This window comes from Pundamilia nyererei, unplaced genomic scaffold (assembly GCF_000239375.1).
Source record: "Pundamilia nyererei isolate P.nyererei 1_Seehausen unplaced genomic scaffold, PunNye1.0 scaffold00212, whole genome shotgun sequence".
Taxonomy (NCBI): Eukaryota; Metazoa; Chordata; class Actinopteri; order Cichliformes; family Cichlidae; genus Pundamilia; species Pundamilia nyererei.
This window is the reverse complement of record NW_005187613.1, coordinates 1,063,940-1,086,103: the sequence shown is the minus strand read 5'-3', so window position 1 is coordinate 1,086,103 and position 22,164 is coordinate 1,063,940. Positions and strand designations below refer to the sequence as shown.

The following is a 22,164-nucleotide window of genomic DNA, read 5'->3' as shown; positions in this document are numbered from 1 at the left end:
GTGACACTGTTAATCTAATGTAAATGCAATTCAAAGCTGAAAGTCAAGTTTAGATTATAAAATATAAACAACCGCCTGGGGTAACCATGCTGTACAGAATGTAACAAATACTTAAAAGTAATCAGTTTCACTAATCTAAAATGACAGGCATCTTTGTGAGGATCAAAAGGTCACAACAGTCACATATGCAAGTATAGAAAGAAGAAAGAAAGAAAAGAAAGAATATCTTTGTGATTTTGTCGTTATTTTTGCTTCTGCACTTAAATGTATTATGATATTAAATGTGTTTTCCAGTGGTGATAATGCTACATCTATAATGCTTTACAGCTTATTCAAAAAGATTTTGACGACACAAACATGACTGCTTGGGTATGAATGAAGTAATTATGAGCACTCGGTTGTAACAGTTGAGAGATAAGTAACAGACAGCTCTGCTCTGTGAATTATTCAAAGTCACTGAGTCAATGCAACATCTGCATCTCACATACGACTTGTTGTACATTGTGTTTTAAAGTGTAAAACACCACCTGAAATGGTTAGAGAACAGCTTGTTGTTGGATGTGATCATGAACACATGATCTTTTTTTTTATCCATTGTGCTTCAGACAGTTACATAATACACAACATTTTCTCTAATTTGCAACAATGGACTTCGTTTAAACTGACATAAAAATGCTGAAATAAATGTGCCTTTAAACTGGCAGGTGCACAAAAACATGTAAAAAGAAACTCTATAATGATACTTATAATCTTCATGCGGCAATAAAAACATGACACTGTAGCATGTGTAAAAGGACAAACAGCGCCCTCTGCAGCTTGTAGAAGGAAGTGCCCAAGCGGTCTCCCATCCAAGTAGAAAGAGATTTTCATATCGGGAGTGTTCAGCATGCATGAGGCATGTCAGTCATCACTATAAGAACCACGGAGTGTTTTATGTCCATAGAAATACATGACGTAACTCTGAATACAAACACACAACAACAACAACAATAATAATAAAAAGAAGAAGAAGAAGACTGTATAGCAGGGCTCTTATCCAGGAAGGGAGATCAACAAACTCAAAAGAAACTCCGAATTGATAAACGCTGAGCGTCCAGAACAGCTGATCAGAGTTAGTTTAATCAACTCTGAGTATGCCCACCCTGAGGTAAGCACGTGCGTGATACCTTTTTTTTAAAACCCAATCCAAAATCCAAAAGCCTATGATTTACCATGGAAACCGGGCAGAGAAAACGCTCGGCTTATTTCACCCCACTTGAAATAGATATTCTGCTGAGTGTATATGGAGAGTACGAACACATTTTTAGCAAGAAAGGCAACACGGCTGCAGCAGCAAAGGAGAGAGAGCTGGCGTGGGAGAGAATTGCAGCGCGTGTAAATGCGTGAGTTGAAACGGTAAATACTAGTAAATACATGTGAATCCTGAGATGCATTTACAGGCGAATTTTTACTCATAATTTTAATTAAGGTGCAATCCCACGGGGACAAAACGGACTTGGCAGCAGCTGAAAATGAAATATAAAAACATAGTTCAAACAGGTAAGGCCCACTTTTTCTTTTGTATATGAGTCCATAATTATTATTTTTTAAACCCACAGGCCTAATATCCTGCTCAGATTAACATATGGCTTCAATTTAGCTAACAGAAAGAAGGCAGAGGCTCGCAAAGTGGTTGAAGGGGCACCTCCATCCATGCTGACTGAGGCAGAAGAGTTTTCCAAGAGTAAGGATACTGGATGCCCGGTGGCTGAGCCCGTCACCCCACAGAGCGCAAGTGTCTGCATAAAATGTAATTATTTATAGCACGCACATACATGAAATTTGAATATGTGGGATGAAATTCTCATTTCCTTTCTTTTTATAAACATAACCAAGTAAATTTTAGTGCCAACAGTTTAAGTGTTAAAGTGAATGAAAATTTAATGAATCACTGAGTGAAGTAAAAGGCAAAGCATAAAGGTTCAAATGCAACAAACAAACCAAAAATCGAATTCATTTATATCTCTTTAAAAAATAACTAAAAAGAAGCAACACTTCAGGAACCATCTCAGCCAGACTCTTTGGCCACGTCTGACCAAAGTACATAGTGAGTTATACTACAAATTACAATTCACAAGTGTTTGAAATGGGATCATTTCTGTCTGCATTGTCTCAACTAAAGGTTCAGTACATTTGGTACAACAGTAGCTAAATTTCTTCATCAGCAGAAAGTACTGATCCTTGTTACTAGTATTAGCTTGGACATGCATTTTCCATAATGTCTTTATTACTTAGGAATGCTGTTCCCTGCTGACTTATTCATAATGCCATCATGTGCTATAACACATCTGCATATTTATTTCAACAGTTGCTGATGGCCTTGATGAGACTCCTACTTCAGCAGAAGCATTTCCATCCCTTCCATCTGTAAGTAGGTGACTGAGTGCTCCTGAGATATTTCTAAAGAAAGGTTTCTAAAACAGAATGTTGCTCTTCATCACAGGAAGCAGACGAAGATGACGATAAGGATACATTATCTGCTGAGATGGAATCAGATAGACCTAGTGAGGTACACACCATGACAGTAGAGGTATGTTTTAGTCGTGTGTTCTTGTATTTGAAATGTGCAGTGAAGTGATGACGATGACCGGAAAACAACCTTCATATTCATGTTTTTATCTTTTAAATTAACAGAGCAAGGCCGAACATTATCAAGAGGAAGCTCCATCAACTACCCCAGCACATATTAACACAGTGAGACGTTCAATGCCATTCTGCATTTTCATAGCTTTATTTAAACTGCACCATGCATACATTTCAAGCCATTCTTACATTTTACAGTTACCAGTTAAAGAAATTTACAAAATGCACCTCATCCAAACAATGACAAAAACTGACAAAGAAATCACATACTTGGATCGTCAGATTAGAAAGACAGATCTGGAAATTGAATTACTGGAGCACCAGCTAGAGGTGGGTAACATGTTACAGGTGGTTACTCTCAGATAAATCCACAAATGATAATGGCTGGTTTTGTATTTGTAGGAAATAAAGAAGAACAAATAAAATGTTGAATAAAGAGCCCTGATTTATCCTCTGGGGGTGGGGTAAACTAATCTGAAAAGCGATTTTAGCAAATGGTTTCTCTGACAGTTCTTGCATCATGAACATTTTCAGGGTGAACAGGATCCTCTTCCCCAGGTTCATCCAGTCATATGGCAGGGTGCTGCTAAGAGAGGCAATATTATGGAGAACAACACATGCCACAATGATGTCGCATGTTCTCTCTGATGATACCTTGAGTCTATGCAGGCACTGGAACCAGGATTTGAATATTCCCAGAGTCATGTCCACCCAGAGATGGGGAAGTTTAATTACAGCAGCTACAATCCCAAGTTTAATCATGAAATATAACTGAAGGATTTGTACATCAGTCACCTGCTGTGCTACAGAATTCCTCTTTAATACTCCTTCTTACCTTACGAGATTTCTTATTTGGAATACTACAAAATTTTGTAGCTCGTGTGTAAGAGAAAAGTAAATCTTTCTAACTGGTGCATAGTTTGTGTCATAAAGGAAACCCCTGATGGTAACAAAGCAAATTGCCACACAAAGAGGTTAGTCTGATGTGAAAAGCACGGCCTCGCTGTGTTATATTTGATATGTATAGGGTTGGAGCAAGTTGTTCGTAATGGAGACATTCAATGAGATGCTCATCTGGGAATGAAAAAAACTTCTAATCAGGGTGTCACGCACAGAGATCTGAAAGATCTTCCAGGGATGGTGACACTATATAGGCAGCGATTTTATACCTGTTAATCTCTAAGATGGATCTTAATCTGCTCTGGTGCAGGTTTGGTTCAAGGCAGGCATGTGCAATAGTGCAACTTCTGGTACTGATCGGATGCTAAGTAATTACCAATACCGATATTTTGATCTGACAAAGGCAGCTTATGTCTGGGTGAGCAGTGCGTCATGACTTATGAGATTAATCATCAAGTTACAAATTCTTAACACATTTTAATGAGCACTAAATCACTGTTAACACAACAAAACACACCTCCGGTTTTCAGGTTTTTTTTGAAACTGGGGTTTTTGGAGACCTGAAATGTAAACATACCTGTCTCTTAAGGAGTTTGTGTTAACTTCCATTGTTTAAAAGCGAGGCTATAAATAAAATAGATGTGACAGTCAGTGCAAAAAGGTTCTGACATTTTTCACAGTACAGCTACAGTGGGCTACATACTGGACATAGAGGACTGAAACAAAATATCAGCCCTGTTATGCTAGTATCGACCCAATACGTGTTGGTATGGATACAATAGACTTTGTTTTAGCTGAAATAAGCAGTATTTGTTTTGATGTGCTCACCTCTGATTCACAGCATAAGTTACCATGGCGATTTAATCCTGTGAGGAGTGAACCCCCTTCATAGTATAGGTAACCCTGAAGTTACCTACATAAGACAAAATCCTGCTTTGTAGTTTAAGCTTCTGCTCCGGTATCCGGTTATATTTGTTTCGATCTGCTCGCCTCTAATTCACAGCATAGCTTACCATGGTGATTAAGCCAGGTAAAACTTTCATACTACTGAAAGCTCAGATTTAAAGCTCAATACAGCCAAGCTGACTTTGCTCTGTACTTCAACGCATCTGTCCAGTTTTTTTCTTTTCTTTTCCACCATGGACTGTATGGTTTCATACAGTTGTGTTTTTCACGAGAGACCCCTGAAGGCCACACTGATTGGAATCTCGGAGCAGCTGAGAGACAAACACACTGAGCCCGGAGAGTGACGGGAAAAACAGCGGCGTGTTATGAAAGCAGCCGGGAAAGCGCGTACCTGCAGGTGTTATACTTATAGCTGCCTGCCACAGGTAAGTTTCACTCCGCCACAGTGGCAACTCTGCTAGCTGCTGGGAAGAAGCTGTTAACTCCGAAGAGAGACCCTAAACTGTACTATTCACAAATGTGTAGTTTTGTTTTAGTACATTTAAAAAGTTGTTTTACCTCGAAAATCTGTAATTTGTCACATTTCTTGTACGCAAACGGTTTTACTCCACAAATTAGCTGAACAGTCATGTTTTTAGCAGTCTAAGTAGTTTGCCCTCGGGTTCTTCTTCTGTTGTTTCGTTTGATTTTCTCCCCCTGAGCCTTACTTTCTGTGGAGAACTTAGCATGCCACAAGAAACAGGCAAATTAGTTAACGGTGTCCAGAAATCTTTTTATTACTTTTCTGTGTCAGTTGTTATTTGCTTGTTTCCAGGGTAGAGTCATCAATATATTTTTGCTTTGCTTTGTGTTACGAAATGGACATTCCTGCTGCTTTGCTATCATCTTAGCTAACTGACCTTAGTCATAGAGGCTATAAAACGGAGAGAATGGAACGAATCGCTCTTTGGGTGTAGGACCTTGTTGCATTGACCGTCTGCTGACATTTGGCCATGAACCTAAGAGCCTCACTGCTGCTATTACCCCCACCCTCTGATGAACCCCACGCACCCTATGCATTGCTATAGCATGTTTCATTATTTGCAGGGTACTGTGAATGACTCTAGTATGTGTGCTTTGAACTCCACTATCATATTAGACGTTCTTTAAATCCATAGGGAGCAATCCATTCTAATATTGAACTGCTGAAAGCTTGCATCATAAAGAGACCTTAGTTTAAGAGGCAGTTCTTGGAGCAGCTTGAGCTGAATTCAGCAGGTTGTAATACCCTGTGCAGTTGTGATAATGCTCAAAATGATTTATGAAGGAAAATCTCATCATCTAGTGTCTGTTGTTTGTTTTGATAGTCTTCAGTAGTGATCAGGTCCCTGTACTAAAGACTGAGTTCATCATACCCAGGGTGCCATTCTGTTATCTGGCTTCTCTTTAGTGTAACATCAACAATCAGCGGGAACAGGCACACAGTGCTGGTTATCAGATTGCTAAGTTAACCCAATCACAAAAATGAAGTTTACTGGCAGCAGAATTGACGATAAAATTATGCTATAGTAAAGATATGAAACTGTTACGCCCAATACAGACCGAAAATCACACTGCTGCTGCAGACACACCAGCTGAGTGAGAGAAAAAGCAGTTTACAGTAGTTTAGTATTAAAAGAAACCAGAATAAGCACGTAGGCTTAGTCTGCATTCAAAGGCATTTTTAAATCTGCTTGGAAGACCCACTTTTTCTGTGTTTGACCAAGTGTGACATTTTATTGTTTTATTTTATTGTGTCAATCCATGTTTTTGTGTCTTGCACTTTTTAAAAGAGAAAAAAATTCTTCTATATAATCGTAACTGTTTGGTGCTTTATAAATAAAACCTGGCTCAGCTTTGTATCTTTAGTTCATCTATCCACCAGATTTCTTTGGTCACAGGAAAGATAACTTCACCAGCTCCAAGTTCAAACTCATAATCTGATTACAGATTGCCTGCACGTTGTTAACGTAGGAAACATCGGAACTTCTGTGATTCTGTTTACTCTTAATTTCTTAGTTTTGATTCCCCTTCTGTGATTTGCTTTGTTTTTGCACACTTTTTTTTTTCATAATTTCGCAGGTTTTTGCCAACAATAATGCTCAAAAGTCACACAGTTTAAAACAAAACAACTGTCTGGTTCACAACAAACAACTATTCAGACTGGTACTCTGCTGGGCCCCAGCAATTAGAAACTGAACAAAACACTTCAGTGTGTGGAGGATGTTTGTGTCGTTGGAGAAACTGTCAAATCTGATTTATTTTTATTCACGCCTGTGGGATACATCATCAAACTTAAACTCTAAACAGGGACAAAGATACCGTGACTTGTGTTGATCAGATTTAAATTCAAACTACAATATTGTCATAAATCATAAAGTAAATGTTCACCATTCTAGAAGCAATAAATAAAATGAGCCACAACTCACTGAGTTGTTTTTGTTATTTTTAAATTAAGTATTTGTTGGTAGAGCCTCTGTCATCTCATTAACTCCACTTTTACTTTCCCTCTTTGCATGCAGCAGGTTTAAAGGTTGTCCTGAATGAAATGGCAGAAGGGTACGACTGGTTCACCAACCAAAGAAAATCTCCACCTGCTTCCTATTCCCCTCTTTCATGTCATGACAGCAGCTCCATCCAAAAATGTCTGCCAGTGAAAACTCTGCAGCCTTTCTCGAATGATGGTAAAATTGAGCATGACGAAGACTCTGGGGGCCGTCAGTTGAATGAGGGTCCTTCGCCTCATTTGTATGAGGAACTTTTCTGTGCCGGTCAAACTTCCATCCCTCTGGGCCATCTGGCCAGTGCCCTCATGACCTCGTCTGGGCTGCAGACTGATGTGGTGAAACAAGGTTACCTGGGGAAGCTGGAGCGGAACCACAAGAGATATTTTGTCCTCAGAGCAGGGAGTCACACTGGGCCGAGCCGACTCGAGTGGTACAAGAGCCAGGAGAAGTTCATGGCAAAGGAGAAGTCTTCTGGCAAAGCTGCGCTGTTTGGGTCGCGCAAACAAGGGTCTGTAAAAGTGACTTTATATGTGAAGCATATGATACAGCACCCTCAAATTGATGTTTTTAGTAGTTTCTTTATAAATCTCTAAATAATAATACAGTTAAAAATATTTCAACTATTAGCAGGTAGTCCTAAATTTAAAAAGTATGATACTCAAAACATGTCCAAAAATAGGTGTTTGTAGAGGGTTTATAGGATGTATGTCTTTCATTTTCATCTGAAGAAGCATTAAAATCTAACTGTATTTAATTCCCCAGAGTGATTTACTTGCGGTGCTGTCTTGGCGTGAGCCGGATTGCCAGTTCCCGGAAAGGCCACACTGTGGCGTTGTATCCCAAGGATCAGACCATGGTGCTGGTGATGGAGGACCAGAAGGAGCAGGGAGATTGGTATGTAGCCCTTAAGAAACTGATGGAGGAAGAGCAAAACGATGAAGAGTATGGCGAAGGGGCTGATGAAGACGATGATGGCTATTGCACTCTGCCCCCTGCTGCTTTCTTTAAAGAGGTTAGAGCACTTTTCGGTTGTAGTTAAGATCATAAGCAGTTGATTAAATATACTGAATTTAATAACATCTTGATCAAAGCGAGTAGCTTCCCTGATACTCAGAATCAATCAGAAATGGCAAATATGACAACCTTATTCTCAATAGGACACATTTATGCCACACAAGTGCTGTACCGCCTTCAAAAAGAAACCTAATCTAATGATTAAACATAAAAAAGGACTGTGCAGAATTCATATTGTCATCAGATGGCTGCTTTGAAACCCTCAGTCAATTCAAAATAGTAATTAAAAAAACCTCCCAGCTGTCTTGCTCCAACCGGTTTCTGTCACATTGTCTAAGGTTTGGCCCATTACGGTGAAGCCCAGAGGTCTGGGCAGTTCCAAGTCCCTCACTGGTGAGAATCGGCTCTGCCTCACAGCAACATCTCTGATCTTGGTGAGAGTGGGTGCAGGAAATGATTTGCCATCCGTCACGATACCTTTGTTGAGCGTTCGCCGCTTTGGCCACTTGGAGGGCTTGTTCTACTTGGAGCTCGGCAGGTCTGCACCAAATGGTCCTGGAGAGATTTGGATGGAAACAAATGACCAAGGTAATTAAACAAAGAAAAAATGTTGTGTTGAGGCCTGACTGGACAAAAGTAAAGAGTGTGACTCATCCTGGTGTATATGTTCTTTACAGGAAACAGAATACTGGCCCAGCATATTCACGAGGCAGTTCGGGAGGCAGTTCGGGCACTAAGAGTTCTTCCAGATTTGAGCTGCTCTCCAGTCTCCAGTCAGAGTCAGAATAAAGGCCTTCTGGCCTCAAAACGCTGCAGACCTAAATACAGAAACAGAATGGTGAATGTAAGACCACAGCGTCCCTTAGTCTTGTTCCCCAGAAGTCCTGACATACAGACTAGTCCTGCACAGTCTTGTGTAAAGCCCCTCGAACCAGACGAAACAAATCCTGAATCGTCTCCAAGCTCGAGCTTTAATTTCAGCCCTTGCAGATCTCAGAATAGGTCCATTTCTGAAACTTGGAGTGACATGGAAACGAAGATGGACCAATGTGATGCCGCAGCCTGTGAGATGCAGGAGTCCGTTGACGACAGGGAGGGACTGGGATACATGGTCATGTCCCCTCATGTTAGCCGCAGCTCATCTGTGTTATCTCATGATGACTATGTTACCATGGCAAGCCCACATAAAAATAGCCAGCCAGCGTACTCGTCATCCTCTGCTTCTCTGCAGACATCATTCATCAGGCAAGTCTTTTTCTTACCTATATTGGTACTAGTAGAATATATGATCTTGAAACAATGGCTGAAATACTTTTGACAGAGGGTACCGCAAATAAAAATGTCAGAATTGATCAACATGTTTTTTGTTGTTGTTTTGGTTCACCTTGGCTGCCAGTTGTGTAATTTCTAGAGTAAAACTTTTGTCGTTTTAGCTCCTCCTCTGACAGCAGCTCTCCCCTGGACCCGCCTCATCATCTGACCAATGAGCACAGTCGGCCACACTGGCTGATGACACCAGCCCAACAGTCAAAAATGGATGCTGACCAATCGCAGATGAGCATCAGTTGCTCCACCGAACCACAAGTTGATACAAAGCAGGAAGGCAGTAAAAGCTCAGCACAGACTGGAGTCACTTCTCCTTTAGGGGGCATTGATGGGTCCAACCTGAAAATTCCATTTGTCACATTTGGATCAGGCTGTAGTGGGCCGATCCAGGCTAGTTTCAACTTGGATACAGATCAGTCTAGTCAATTCCAAGCTGTACCAGGCCAGTCTAGTATTAGAAGATGCTGGCTGTCATTGCTTCTGCCTGCTTGCCTTCAAGCTGAGGACGCATCCTGAGTGTTTGTAATGATTTAATGTTTTGTTTGAATCTCAGTAGTGTAAAGAAAAGCTGATTATTTATAGGTCACTTTACAAATGAAAAACTTGAAAATTAAAAGAAATATTTCAGTGAGATTGTTGCTGACACTTGTTGCACTTGATCACTTGCAGTCGTTGCACATGAAAAGAGAAGCTGGGACTAACGTCTTTACACAGTTTAGTAATGAGTATACTTTTGAGAAAAATAAAGTTGTTGTTTTACAGTTTGTCTGTAAAAGCGCACAGTGTGCCTCTTTTTGTCAGTGGGTGTTGTTTTGGGGGGTTTCTTCTGCTTGGAGTCTTGTTGTTTCGTGGAGAAAAAAATTGTTAAATAAAATGACATAAATTGAGTTTTTCTAAAAGTTTTTCTTCCCCTGTTTGGTAAAAAATTGTAAATGCAAGTGATGCATTATATCTAATCCGTCTGTTAACACGTCACTAACTGTTCTCTAGCAAGACTTTAACACAATATATTTAAACTGTAGGGAATTAAGTGTTGAGTGTAGCTTAAGTCTTCATGTGAGGCCGGTGACTGTTAAGCTTATTTCTAGCTTCAAAATAGATTTTTAATATGCTACTATATCGATGGATTTGTGAACATGTATATCATATGCACAACTGTGTGTAGCCTATCACCATTCAAATAAAGTGTAGTACTCTACAATACATTTCCTATTCCTGTATCAATACAATGAGGACAATGACCTAACACTGTTGTATTGCAACATGCAGTAGTGTCCAAAAGCCGCCCCCTTATTTCTTTATATTCTGCTAGGAAAATGGGTGCAATGAACCATTTGCAACCATACAGGGAAATACAGGATGTAACGCAAAAACAATTGTAGTACTTTAATGCTCAGCACAGCCGGAAGTATTTTTAGGCAGCTTTTAAGTAGTCTTCAGGAATAGAAGGACACTCAAAGCTCTTCTTTGGATGAGAAAAAATGATGCAACTGTAGCTGTAGTATTGATTCTGATATAGTGCAGGTCTGAGCCTGACTTGTAATGCACACTGGCAGAGCAGTTACTGCAAATAAATCCAGATGTGGCCATCAGGAACATCATGGAAGCCTTTTATGCTTAAACATAAAAACCACGTCGTGGGGTATGAACCCAAAGAGGAGAAAAACAGGATGTCTGTGTTTGCAATTATACTGAAGAACAAGCTGTTTTCTAGTTTGGGAAATTGACTTCAGCTGTGATCAATACTGTCTGTGGCTTTTTCCTGTTGAAATATAATACACTGCTCTTCTTTATTCAAGTGGGTGTCAAATTCTTATTAAGCTGTAAAGCAGTGTCACTGCTGAGCGCTACTGCTGCTCATCCCTTTAAGTCTGTATACAAACAAAAGTCAATGACTGTAACTTTGTTATTATTGCATGCTGTAGTACTTAAGAGTACGGTACGCGTGTTCTTAGTGTTTTCTATCATTTCAGTGTCCTGAATGGTTCTAGGAATCCTCACAATAACAAACAGTGCTTTATAGAGGCTGTAACAACAATTACATGAAATGCTGCCTCTGTAACTGTGCAGCTGCGTTTCGTTTTAACATTATTCTACCTAAAGTCATGTCTCACTAATGCATTACTATGTTCTCTGTATGTAGTGTACTAACTGACTGCGTCACTGTATTCAGATGTGTTTTCTTGCTTCTGTGGACATAAACACACTCAGATGGTTTTTGTGGTAATGACTGGCATGTGTCTGATCCTGCCACTAACACACGACTCTGAATATTCACAACGTCAGGAGCCTAAGCACCATCCGGCCTGGTTAGAACCTGAAAGGAAGACTGCCTCTTTTTGAAAAGTGTTGTCTTTTCTTGTGTGTGTGTTAAACCTCATGCTTTTGAATGTTCAAATACTGGCCCAGAGGCCCAGAGAAGAACAGACCACTATTGAGTTAAGGCCTGGTCACCAGGCACTCCCAAACAAGCTCCCTCACCAGACCTAGCATCAGGATGGGGTCTCCACCGGTGTCCCTGGGTGTCTCCAGTAAGGTTTATATATTCAGAAATCAGTTTATGGACTCATCCCAAACTGGATTTTTTATTCTATTAAAGCCACAACTTAAAAAACACTAAAAATGTTTCCTCTTGTACCCGTTGTGTGAATTCTGTGGTAAACATGTTGCCCCATGTGATTTGATCTGTGAAGGAGAACGAGAAATGCATGCCACTTTCTTCATTTACGCTTTCTCTCTGAAACACTTTCTAAGACACTATGTCAAAATTTAGCTTTGTTCTTACATACACATACAATTTTACTTTACATTTCTGGGGGCAGACATTTAATTTGGTTATTAGCTTTCTAGGGATTTTTGTTTGTTTGTTTGCTTTTGTGTGTTTTGCCATTTCACTTTTTTTATCAAGCTTTTTTCCAGGATGGGATAATGTTTATATTTCTACAACTACATATTTTGGAAGATTTTGCTTCTCTATGTACAAACTGCTTCCAGCACTGTTGCACAGTATAACAATGCAATGCCTTTCAGTGGTTTCAACAACTTGATGCAGTTAGAGCAATGCAGTTCAGTGTAATACTTTAACCTTTCAGTATTTACAATCAGAATAGGTGGGGTGGAGCAGTTTCCTCTCTACATGTTTCAACATCAGCAACTTCCCCCTATAAGAAACACGACAGAGCAGGATCAGTGGTGAGAAACTTGGACTTCTGGATGCTAATTTCTCTCTCCTAGTGATGGCTCTCCTGCACACTGTCCTTGCTCTGGTCCTCAGCTGGACAGGTCTCTCTTCAGTCCTGTACATTTTCAGTACTGGACTGTTTACTGTGGTTGCACTTTGGACTGCGAGGCTGCTGCTGCGTCACGCCTGGTACACTCACAAGTTGTCCTGTTTCAGCAAACCACAGACACGTTCATGGCTGTTGGGCCATCTTGGGAAGGTACGACACGCAGCAATCATCTAGATTTTTATGATCTATTTGACATATTTATCTCTAAATCGTAACATAACTGTAGAGTTCCGAATTAAACAGGGTTTACTTTCTGTTGCAAAATATCACCATTATTTCCTCTTCGACTGTTTTAAACACCGCAAAACTTTAAATTTTGTTTTGTGATAAAACATTTTAGATGCAGAGCACAGAAGAAGGTCTTCAGCGGGTGGATGACCTGGTGCAGACATACAAACACTCCTGCTGCTGGTTCCTCGGTCCTTTCTATCATCTGGTCAGACTCTTCCACCCTGACTACGTCAAACCTCTGCTTATGGCACCTGGTAGGGTAAAACACCAACAGTCAGTCAGTATTAAACCACATTTCCATAGCTTTTGTTCTTCTCTCACATCATCTGTTATTTACTTTTTTCAGCCAGCATCACAGTGAAAGATGAACTCATTTATCACCATCTACAGCCATGGCTGGGTAAGTCAGACATTTCAGTTTTTCTCATCCATGGTTGCAAGATAGGATCACTGTCAATTTTTTTTAAATTACCCAGTCTTAATAGAACATAGGAAATACAGGAAAGAATTATTCCTGCAAACTCTCTTTTTTCTCTCAGGAAACAGTGTGTTGATCAGTAATGGAGAGGTGTGGTCTCGCAAGAGGCGGCTGCTCACTCCAGCTTTTCATTTTGATATTTTGAAGAGCTACATTGCCGTTTTTAACTCCTCAGCTAAAACCATGCATGTAAGAGACACACAGGCACACATACAGATACACAAAACATGCTAATTTTAGTTTTTACTGACATATTTAGACAAGCAAACATTTGAAACCTTTAAAAACTGCATATGGTTAAACTGGTACAGCAATGAGGAACATTAGGTTTCCAGTTAACTTCAGGTTACAAATTAAGTTAATTGAAGGTTAATCTTCTTATGGCCTCTGACAGTGGCCTCCTCTCTGTGCTTATCCTGCTAGACCTCAATGCAGCATTTGGTACTGATCACCATAATATTTTGCTACAGAGATTAGAACATGCCCTTTTCATTGAAGGTAATGTGCTGCTGTGGTTTATCCACAGTAACAGACTGTTGATGTGAATGGGGAGTCCTCTATACACACTAAGGTTATATGGGGAACTCCATGGGTTCTGTGGTTGGACCCGTTCTATTTACATTATATAATGCTTCCAATCGGCAGTATTATTCGAAGGCTTAGCATGCATTTTCATTGCTATGCTGATGATACCCAGCTTTATCTATCAAGCCACACGACACACACCAATTAGTTAAACAAGAGAAATATCTCAAAGACCTAAAGGACTGAGTGACCTCTAATTTCCTGCTTCTAAATCCAGATAAAGTTTTTATTTTTGTCTTCTGACCTAAAAATCTTAGAAACATTCCACGATTCACTGATTTCTTGTCTTTAGTTCCTGCAGATGGCTGCCCATCCCTGAGCCGGGTTCTGCTGGAGGTTTCTTTCTGTTAAGAGTTTCACCTTCTCATTGTCACCAAGTGCTTTTTCATAGGGGGTTGAGTGATTGGCAGGGTTATTACTGTAGGGTTCTTACCTCGCAACATAAAGCGCCCTGAGGTGATTGTTGTTGTCATTTCAAGTGTTTTGAATTTAACTGAACTGAATTCATGTTCTGATTCTTGATTGTTGTGGTAGTGAAGAAAACCCCAACAATCAAGCAGCCCTCGATGAGAGAGCACTTTGCGATGGTGATAAGGAAAAACTGCATTTTAACAGGAAGAAATTCCATAAAATCCATGTTGCTGTGGGGAATTGTTACCCAAATTCAAATGTTTTTATCTTCAAAAAGATGTTTTATTTTATAGGCTTTAATCAATGTATGATATTTAATCTAAAGAAAAAGTCCTGAAATAGTCCAGGAGGCCAAACACAGACAAATACACAATCGACATCTACACTGCTTCCAAACTGCAGAATTACAAGTGAGCTTCAAAATTGCGTATGCGTGTGATATAAATACATTTATATCACATTTTCCATATACAAATCAAGTCATAGTTTTTACAGATTTCAGAATCAAGCAGTATCAGAATACTTTATTAATCCCTAAGGAGATTATAGATTTTATATTTGTATATTGTTTTATTTATATATTTTAATATTATATTGTGATATTTTCCAGTATTGTCAAAAACGTATGCTGATCATGCACAGAGCAGGTGCTGTAAATTATGTACCATATGAATCACACACCACATATGATTTGTTTCCATGCTTATGCTCACACCTTTATCCTGTTAATCCCTCCTTGTTTCCGTTTTCAGGACAAGTGGTGCCGACTTGTAGCAGAAGGCAAAACTAATCTGGAGATGTTTGACCACGTCACTCTGATGACTCTGGACAGTTTACTGAAATGTGCCTTCAGCTACGACAGCAACTGTCAGGAGTGAGATCAGCCACTTACTTCAACTGATATCTCCCATTTTTGTTGTAGTTGTCAGTTTCTAAGAAGATTGTCCCTCCAGGTCTTCCAGTGAGTACGTGTCAGCCATAGTGGAGCTCAGTGACCTGATAATAGAGCGTAGAGAAAAAAATATTTTACACCACTGGGACTGGATTTACTGGAAGACTCGGCAGGGGGAACGATTCAAACAAGCCTTAAACACTGTACACAGGTAATAATCTGACCTTCTGCAGCTGAGTTACACAAGTCACATAGAAGGCTGCAATTGTGATGACACATTGTTACTCCCAAATGGTGAAAACTAAACTGTTACTGTCCTTTATGTTGCTTATCTTCTTTTCCTTGTGCAATACTGTTGAAAAAAAATCTATTTAAATCTAATGTTCTAGATACTTTTGATGCTGTAATATTCTTGAATAGTAACTTGTAATTATTTCTAATGAACTGTTGAGTATGGTAAAGGCAGGCTAGTGATGTAAACCGCTGCATTCTGGTTTACAGGTTCACTAGGGATGTGGTTGAGAAGCGCCGCACCCTCCTTAACCAACAGAGGGAGACAGAAACACAATCTGAAATTGCTCCAACTGCCCAGAAGAGGAAAGATTTTGTAGACATCCTGTTGTTGACAAAGGTAGGATGGTACTCAACTTTAATAGAAAGCGACTGAAAGAAAATGAGCCGGGCTGAGCCGAGTAGATACCAGGAGGAGGTAGTAGTGGAAAAAGGGAGTGTATAGAGCCATTTTTAATTTAAATACTGCACCGGCTTAAGTGTCTCTTAAATAAGGGTTTGTAACATGTAGATGATTCATAATGAGGAAATGTCAACATAGCCAGACTTTCTCTGCATTAGCTGACTTCACATAATACTAGATGTCAAAATCTCACAGAGGTGAAAAATAAATTACCTGGAGTCATATTTAGTTTACTACTTCGTGCACTTTTGCTGCTGCTGTATATTTCATACAGCTGCACATTAAAGTTAAAACTTTTCATACATTTCAACATTAAAAGTTACTCTGTGTATATATATGTATACACTCATGTTTAAAAATGATTAAATCAACAAGGCACTTTGTTCACATTGTACTACATTAACTGTTTATTAAAACCTCTTTGCAGAAAAATTCAATCTTTCACTTCATTCTACCTGCATGAAGAATGTATCATAGCAAATCTCACAGCAAAATATTAGTTGTTGGATCTCTACATTTTCCCCGTGTGTTTTAGCATGCAGCACAGTTTCTGCTGCTTTGGGAGTAAGACAATATTTAGATGACACATATCTTTGGCCAAATGGAATTCGACTGTAATGATTTCACTGCATATTCTTCGAGCTGGTTGGATATATAGATGTGCTATACAGGCTCACTCTTATGGGCATCTGAGTGGGTGCTGGATAAGTCCTTTTAGTGACCAGTGACTTGTTTTTCTTGGCCTCCGCATATTAATTATCCTGCAGTTTGTGGTGTGTTTTCAGGCAGTTGTATAATAATACCCTTTCCATATGATATGTTCTTGGTTAAGCTTCTGTTCATGGATGTAGTGTTTTAGGCTACATCCAGATGAACAGAATCAACCTTTTGGGATTTAATTAGCTGGATTATTGAGTATGCATCAGTTATTCGCTTCCAGAGCCATTATATTTGAACTATTACTGAGACAGCTCTGAAATAATCATGTAGAACTGATCTATATGTGGAATTCTGTGCAGACAGAGAACCTCCACCAGTCATTAGTGGCCTGGAACAGATGATGGTATGGACCTTCCACACATATGCGTAAACTAAGTGAAAGTGTGTAGGAAGATGGTGTTGGGGACACTTTGAAATTGGCCACAGTGTAGGTAAATAGTTAGAAGTGAAACAGGGCATTTTAACATGCATTACATTTTTGGCACTGCATTAGTTGCAAGATGTCTGTGTGTTGAAGGATGAAGATGGGCAAGGACTAACGGACGAGGAAATGCAGGCTGAGGCCAACACTTTCATGTTTGCAGGTGACATGTTACAGTAACATCTGTGGTCACACATAAAAATTACACCATAGTGGTAACTGCTGCTGTATACTCTAGGATGTCTCTTTAAAGCTGCAGCTCATAGTTTGCTGTCATTATCCTCACACTTTGCAAATCTTCCTTCTTCTTCTGCAGGTCATGACACAACAGCCAGTGCCATCTGCTGGACGCTTTATAATTTAGCACGCCATGAACACTATCAAGAAAAATGCAGACAGGAAGTGATGGACCTGATAGAGGGACGAGATGGACAAGAAATCCAGTGGTCAGAAAATACAAATGCCAGCAACATTATTGGTAGTTTCAGATGTTTACATGTGAATTTTATCTCAGTGTCCTGACATGACTTGATCTTAAGGGAGGATCTGTCCAACCTTCCCTTCACCACCATGTGCATCAAAGAGAGCCTCAGACTCCACTCTCCTGTGCAGGCTGTAACACGGAGTTACACCCAGGACATGGTGCTGCCAGGAAACCGAACAGTCCCAGCGGGTGAGGGGGGAAACTCTCTTTCAAGATTTTCAAATAGACTTAGGAGATTCAAGAGCTGTGTCTTGTCATAAATCATGCTTTAACTTTCATTTTTGAGACAGTACTTTAAGGGATACTATTTAAGGAGAGATTACTATATATTAGTTCCAGTTTTTAATGTCAAGTTACACACTTAATGAGAGAAGCTGATAACGAATAAATGTTGAAGTTGTAAAAGGAAAGTTTAAGCTTTAACTAACTCAACTAATTGTTTCTTGTAAACCAGGTACAATCTGCCTGGTAAGCATTTATGGAACACACCATAACCCCACTGTTTGGACAAACCCACATGTAAGCACTTAGTAAGATCATCTTAATTTTTGATACAAATCTGTCATATTTAATCTTTGTCATTTGCTCTCTAACCAGGAATATGATCCCCAGCGATTTGACCCAAGCAACAAAAAGAGCCAAACCTCTCATGCCTTCATCCCCTTCTCCTCAGGCCCCAGGTTCAGTTTCAGAATTATTCCCAACAGTACAACTAGGAAATGTTTTGGTAGCAAAATAACAAGCATATTTTAACAGGAACTGCATTGGTCAGAAATTCGCCATGGTGGAGCTCCGTGTTGTTGTGGCGTTGACCCTGCTCAGGTTTCGACTGACCCCAGGAGTGAATCCTGAACTCGGGAGCAGCAGAGTTCGCCGTCTCCCCCAACTCGTCCTGCGTGCGGAGGGAGGCCTGTGGCTGCAGCTGGAGCCTCTGAACACGCCCACATAGCAGGAGCAGTCAGATGAATGAGCCAATAAGATGATATAGTAACTTGTGTTTTTGAGAAAAGAGTAAAGAAAAGATCAGCCAGGAAGTGAAACTTAATGCAGTATCTACGTCGATGCCCACTGACAAACGTTATCTATCTGCAGTAACTTTTTGGTGTCTTTATCTAATATAGGCAAATGCAATAATAACCATGCAACTCTTTAATGTACCTCTCAGACCGTAATTAGCAGTTTGGTTTTGAGGTTTCACACATTAATATAAGGGCTGAAATCTTCTTGTCAGAAATCGACATTTAACTGGGCAAATAAAAAAATTATCTTCTTTAACATAAAAAGAAACATAGCATTCACAATTTTGTTTCCTTTCTTACATTTTGGTGGCACAGTTGATCTGTCATAACTTCGATATACTGCAGCTCTATATTTAAGTACTGTTAAGAAAAAAAATAAGTGAATTTCAAAAAAACCTTTTTTTAGATATAAATATACGGCTTTATAGCTTTAACTTTTACCTGCAATATTTTTACATGTGTAAAAATGATTACATTTTAACGATTAATATGATGAAATGTTCCTACAGCACAACTGATCAACCTTAGAGTTGCAGAAAAGTACTGTTATTATAATGTAATTGTCTGTCAATTCTCTTACATGGCAGTCTTATTTAATCATAAAAATTACATACCACCCTTAGAAGTCAAAATGCTCTTAAATACTGTAAAGCTAGCATCTGGGTTTGTAATTACAACAATCTACTGTTCATTGTTGATTCTATCAACTGTTATTGATATAATTTATTATTTATAACTTTATGTAAGAAATCGTGATATTTAATAAATATTTTTTTTCAAAAAGTTATTCCAACCTACAAAGTTTAAAATGACGTTTTATTTAAAAAATTAAAAAATGTTTGGATCTTTAGCCATCAGAATTGTTGTCTTAAGGCCAAGAAAGATGCCAAGCGGATTTATTTTACCAAGTGGATCATCATGGCCTTGCCATATTGGTCCATTTGATTGACCTTTATTATAATTATGAATTTATTTTATTTTCAGTTGCTACAAACGGGACAGAAATGACTGGGGGAAAACGGGACACAAAAAAAATTAAAAAATGTTAATGTTATTAAATGTTATTGGTATTGTAATCACATGCACATGTAATTACATTGCTAACTACAAATCTTATCAAATCAGACTGGATTCCATATAAACACTGAAAGTTACATTTAATATTAGCTTTGTTTGATACTATCATAACAGTGCAGTAATAAGGCATGGTATTTTGATTTTTATATAAACATTTACCTACTTAAACATTATAGAGTTATGAAACTCAGTTTTCCAATGACAGCTTTTAAACACACTTCCTGTGTCTCAACATTTAATCCTTTTTTTAAATCCTGTTTGTCATCCTTCACCAGGTACAAACTCTAAATGGCCTGTTTCCTTTCTCCAAATTTTTTCCTTATTGCTGGCTATTGGATGAAAGTTTTCAATTTCCAATCACATCATTTCAGAACTTGTCGAGGTTGCGCGGCAGAGTACCAGCACTAACACTGCTTCTGTTAAGAACTAAGATACAAAATGTTTTGACTGATTGGCGGCACAATTTTCTCAATATAACCCTTTCACTTCTGATATTTTTCAATAAAAAAAAGTACAAAAATATCGATATTTTTAGTGTTACATAACTGATAGTACTTTAATTATATGAAATTTCAATAGCCATCTGTAAAATAATATTATGATTGATTGCATTTTAATAATGCAAACCTGTAATTTACATGCGATTGTTCATACTCATTACATTTGTATCTATATATAATCTGTATACAATATACATTTCTGAATCTGGCAACTACTGTACAGTAATTATAGTTTTCAAAGATAATTATATCTGCAAAATTCTGCAAAGATTTAACAGAGGAAAAATGTAAAATTACAGATTTTTTTTACAGCGTATACAAGAACTCTATAAGAATTTTGTTTGCGTTTTGTTGATGTGCTGTAAAAAAAACAAAACAGTTTTGCTCTAGCACAGGTTACAAAAATCCCCAGAACACAATACTCCCAGTCCTCCCAGTTCCAGTTTTGTTTTTGGTTTGTGTCCAGATAAATTGACAATGTGAAAAATGCAAGCATGTATTCTGCTTCAAAACGTGTTCATAGCTGTAAGTCCAATAAATCAAAAGACAAACAAAGATTGCTGGAGGAAGAAAGTTTATTCTGCTATATTCAATGTTTTCCAAATTCTTACACTTCCAAAATAAGTCCTTTAATTTCCAGAATTAACTGAACATAGCCACATAATTAACATTTTGATAAATGTTACTGCCAAGTAAAGAGGCATCACTTTCAACTTTAATCCTTCCACGCATCAAGGTGTACAGGTTTTCCATTGTTACACTTTATCACCTGAAGTTTGGTTTCAGTGTACTTGTATGAACAAGGGTTCTTGCTCGATTGTTTACATTTAATAACGTCATACTCTCTGGGGATGAATCCTGTGTTTGTTTTTACACACACAGTCAGAACTGATTCCAAATACTCTTCTTTGATGAAAGTGTTTTTCTCCTTGCATTCATTTCTGCCATTGATGTTTTTCATCATTTGATCACAGGAGCCCTTTCTCACAACGATATGTTTAGTTTTGAGCTTGTCATCAGTTTTACAGAGCACAGCAGGAGAAAACAGCACCAGGAGCAAACAGGCACATTGAAACCTCATGATCCCCTGATAAAGAAAACAGAGCATTTACATTAATATTTCCTCATTCTTGTTACTGGTGTAGTAGATCTGTCATAAATTTGATATAGTGCACATCAACTGGATGACACTGATCACATTTTACTTTGGTTTTATCTGAAAATGTGTAGATTTACAGTAAAACAGTGTTGAGCCTCCATCAAAATGTTTGCGTTTATTTGATGCTCTGTAATAACAGAGCCACAGAGACACTGCTTTTGCTAAATGCAGTTTCACATACAAAAATATCGGTTACCCAGCACTCTACCTTTTTTTGTTTTTGCTTGTAGTTGTTTGGTTAACTCGCAGTGGCTCAGGAATGAGTTGGTAATCTGCAAAGTGGAGCAGAATCAATAATTCAGACTTTGGTATTCAACACACGTCTTTACACCTGTGTGTGAACTTCAGTTAAGATCTCTATCAATGAGTTTCTTTCCTATAATATATGATAAATGAATGTTCTTACCAAACATGAAGTGAAGACTGAAGACCAACAGATATTATATTTTACATTTACAAGTCATAGTTTGCCTTTGTCAGAGCGTAGACTCTGTGCACTTCCGCTTTTATACATAAAAGCACAAACATCTCAGATAATTATTTGCATCACTTTTGCAACCTTCCTGAGACGCTTTAGCACTTCTCTATTTGTGATTAGGAAACAATGCAACTGTCACAACAAATGACCACAACAGCTTGTAGACACAGTTTGCTATTCAAAGCTGGTTTTACATTAAACAAGGTATTCCTGCATGTTTGTCAGCCAAACTGTGACAGCACTTTTTCACAGCACTATATTTATATAACTGATGATTTATACAGTTTGTGCACACTCTGCTAACATATCTGGTGCAACAACAGATGAACTATGATGTGGCGTTTATTGTGTGACTGACAGACTTGTGAAATGTTTTGACAGTTTGCTCATATTTCCGCATTTTAAACAAGAAGACCAGTTGCACTTGTGGCC

The 22,164-nt window shown here is 38.7% G+C and overlaps 2 protein-coding genes and 1 long non-coding RNA gene across 4 annotated transcripts; 2 read left to right on the top strand and 1 right to left on the bottom strand.

Moving 5' to 3' along the window:
* The first annotated feature begins 4,574 nt into the window (after positions 1-4,574).
* On the top strand, positions 4,575-10,180 carry LOC102202356 (insulin receptor substrate 2-B-like). The gene is made up of 6 exons (XM_005748076.2): positions 4,575-4,853; positions 6,969-7,461; positions 7,716-7,965; positions 8,306-8,555; positions 8,645-9,212; positions 9,401-10,180. The coding sequence occupies exons 2-6, from the start codon at positions 6,995-6,997 to the stop codon at positions 9,807-9,809; spliced, it is 1,944 nt and encodes a 647-aa protein (XP_005748133.1). The 5' UTR covers positions 4,575-4,853; positions 6,969-6,994; the 3' UTR covers positions 9,810-10,180.
* A 2,285-nt stretch (positions 10,181-12,465) lies between these two features.
* On the top strand, positions 12,466-18,958 carry cyp4f3 (cytochrome P450, family 4, subfamily F, polypeptide 3). Of its 2 annotated transcripts, none has more exons than XM_005748075.2 (13): positions 12,466-12,733; positions 12,924-13,068; positions 13,161-13,214; positions 13,354-13,481; positions 15,041-15,162; positions 15,242-15,391; positions 15,682-15,811; positions 17,112-17,178; positions 17,332-17,461; positions 17,555-17,688; positions 17,954-17,967; positions 18,097-18,179; positions 18,256-18,958. In XM_005748075.2, exons 1-13 carry the CDS (start codon positions 12,530-12,532, stop codon positions 18,446-18,448), a joined length of 1,554 nt encoding a protein of 517 aa, XP_005748132.2. In that variant the 5' UTR covers positions 12,466-12,529; the 3' UTR covers positions 18,449-18,958. The 2 variants fall into 2 exon arrangements, with proteins under 2 accessions (XP_005748132.2, XP_013770094.1); XM_013914640.1 differs by having other exon boundaries at positions 17,954-18,018.
* Positions 18,959-20,422: 1,464 nt separating this feature from the next.
* LOC102201866 (uncharacterized) lies at positions 20,423-21,743 on the bottom strand. Its single transcript, XR_312116.1, has 3 exons — positions 21,661-21,743; positions 21,463-21,526; positions 20,423-21,182 (listed from the first exon to the last, which is right to left on the bottom strand). It is a non-coding gene; the product is annotated as an uncharacterized LOC102201866 (long non-coding RNA).
* Between the last annotated feature and the right edge of the window lie 421 nt (positions 21,744-22,164).

Coding starts and splice junctions, on each gene's coding strand:
- LOC102202356 (XM_005748076.2), top strand. CDS start 6,995: ATGGCAGAAGGGTACGACTGGTTCACCAACCAAAGAAAATCTCCACCT. Junction 7,462..7,715: donor TTTGGGTCGCGCAAACAAGG/GTCTGTAAAAGT, acceptor TTAATTCCCCAG/AGTGATTTACTTGCGGTGCT. Junction 7,966..8,305: donor CTGCTGCTTTCTTTAAAGAG/GTTAGAGCACTT, acceptor ACATTGTCTAAG/GTTTGGCCCATTACGGTGAA.
- cyp4f3 (XM_013914640.1), top strand. CDS start 12,530: ATGGCTCTCCTGCACACTGTCCTTGCTCTGGTCCTCAGCTGGACAGGT. Junction 13,215..13,353: donor CCATCTACAGCCATGGCTGG/GTAAGTCAGACA, acceptor TTTTTCTCTCAG/GAAACAGTGTGTTGATCAGT. Junction 15,392..15,681: donor GCCTTAAACACTGTACACAG/GTAATAATCTGA, acceptor TCTGGTTTACAG/GTTCACTAGGGATGTGGTTG.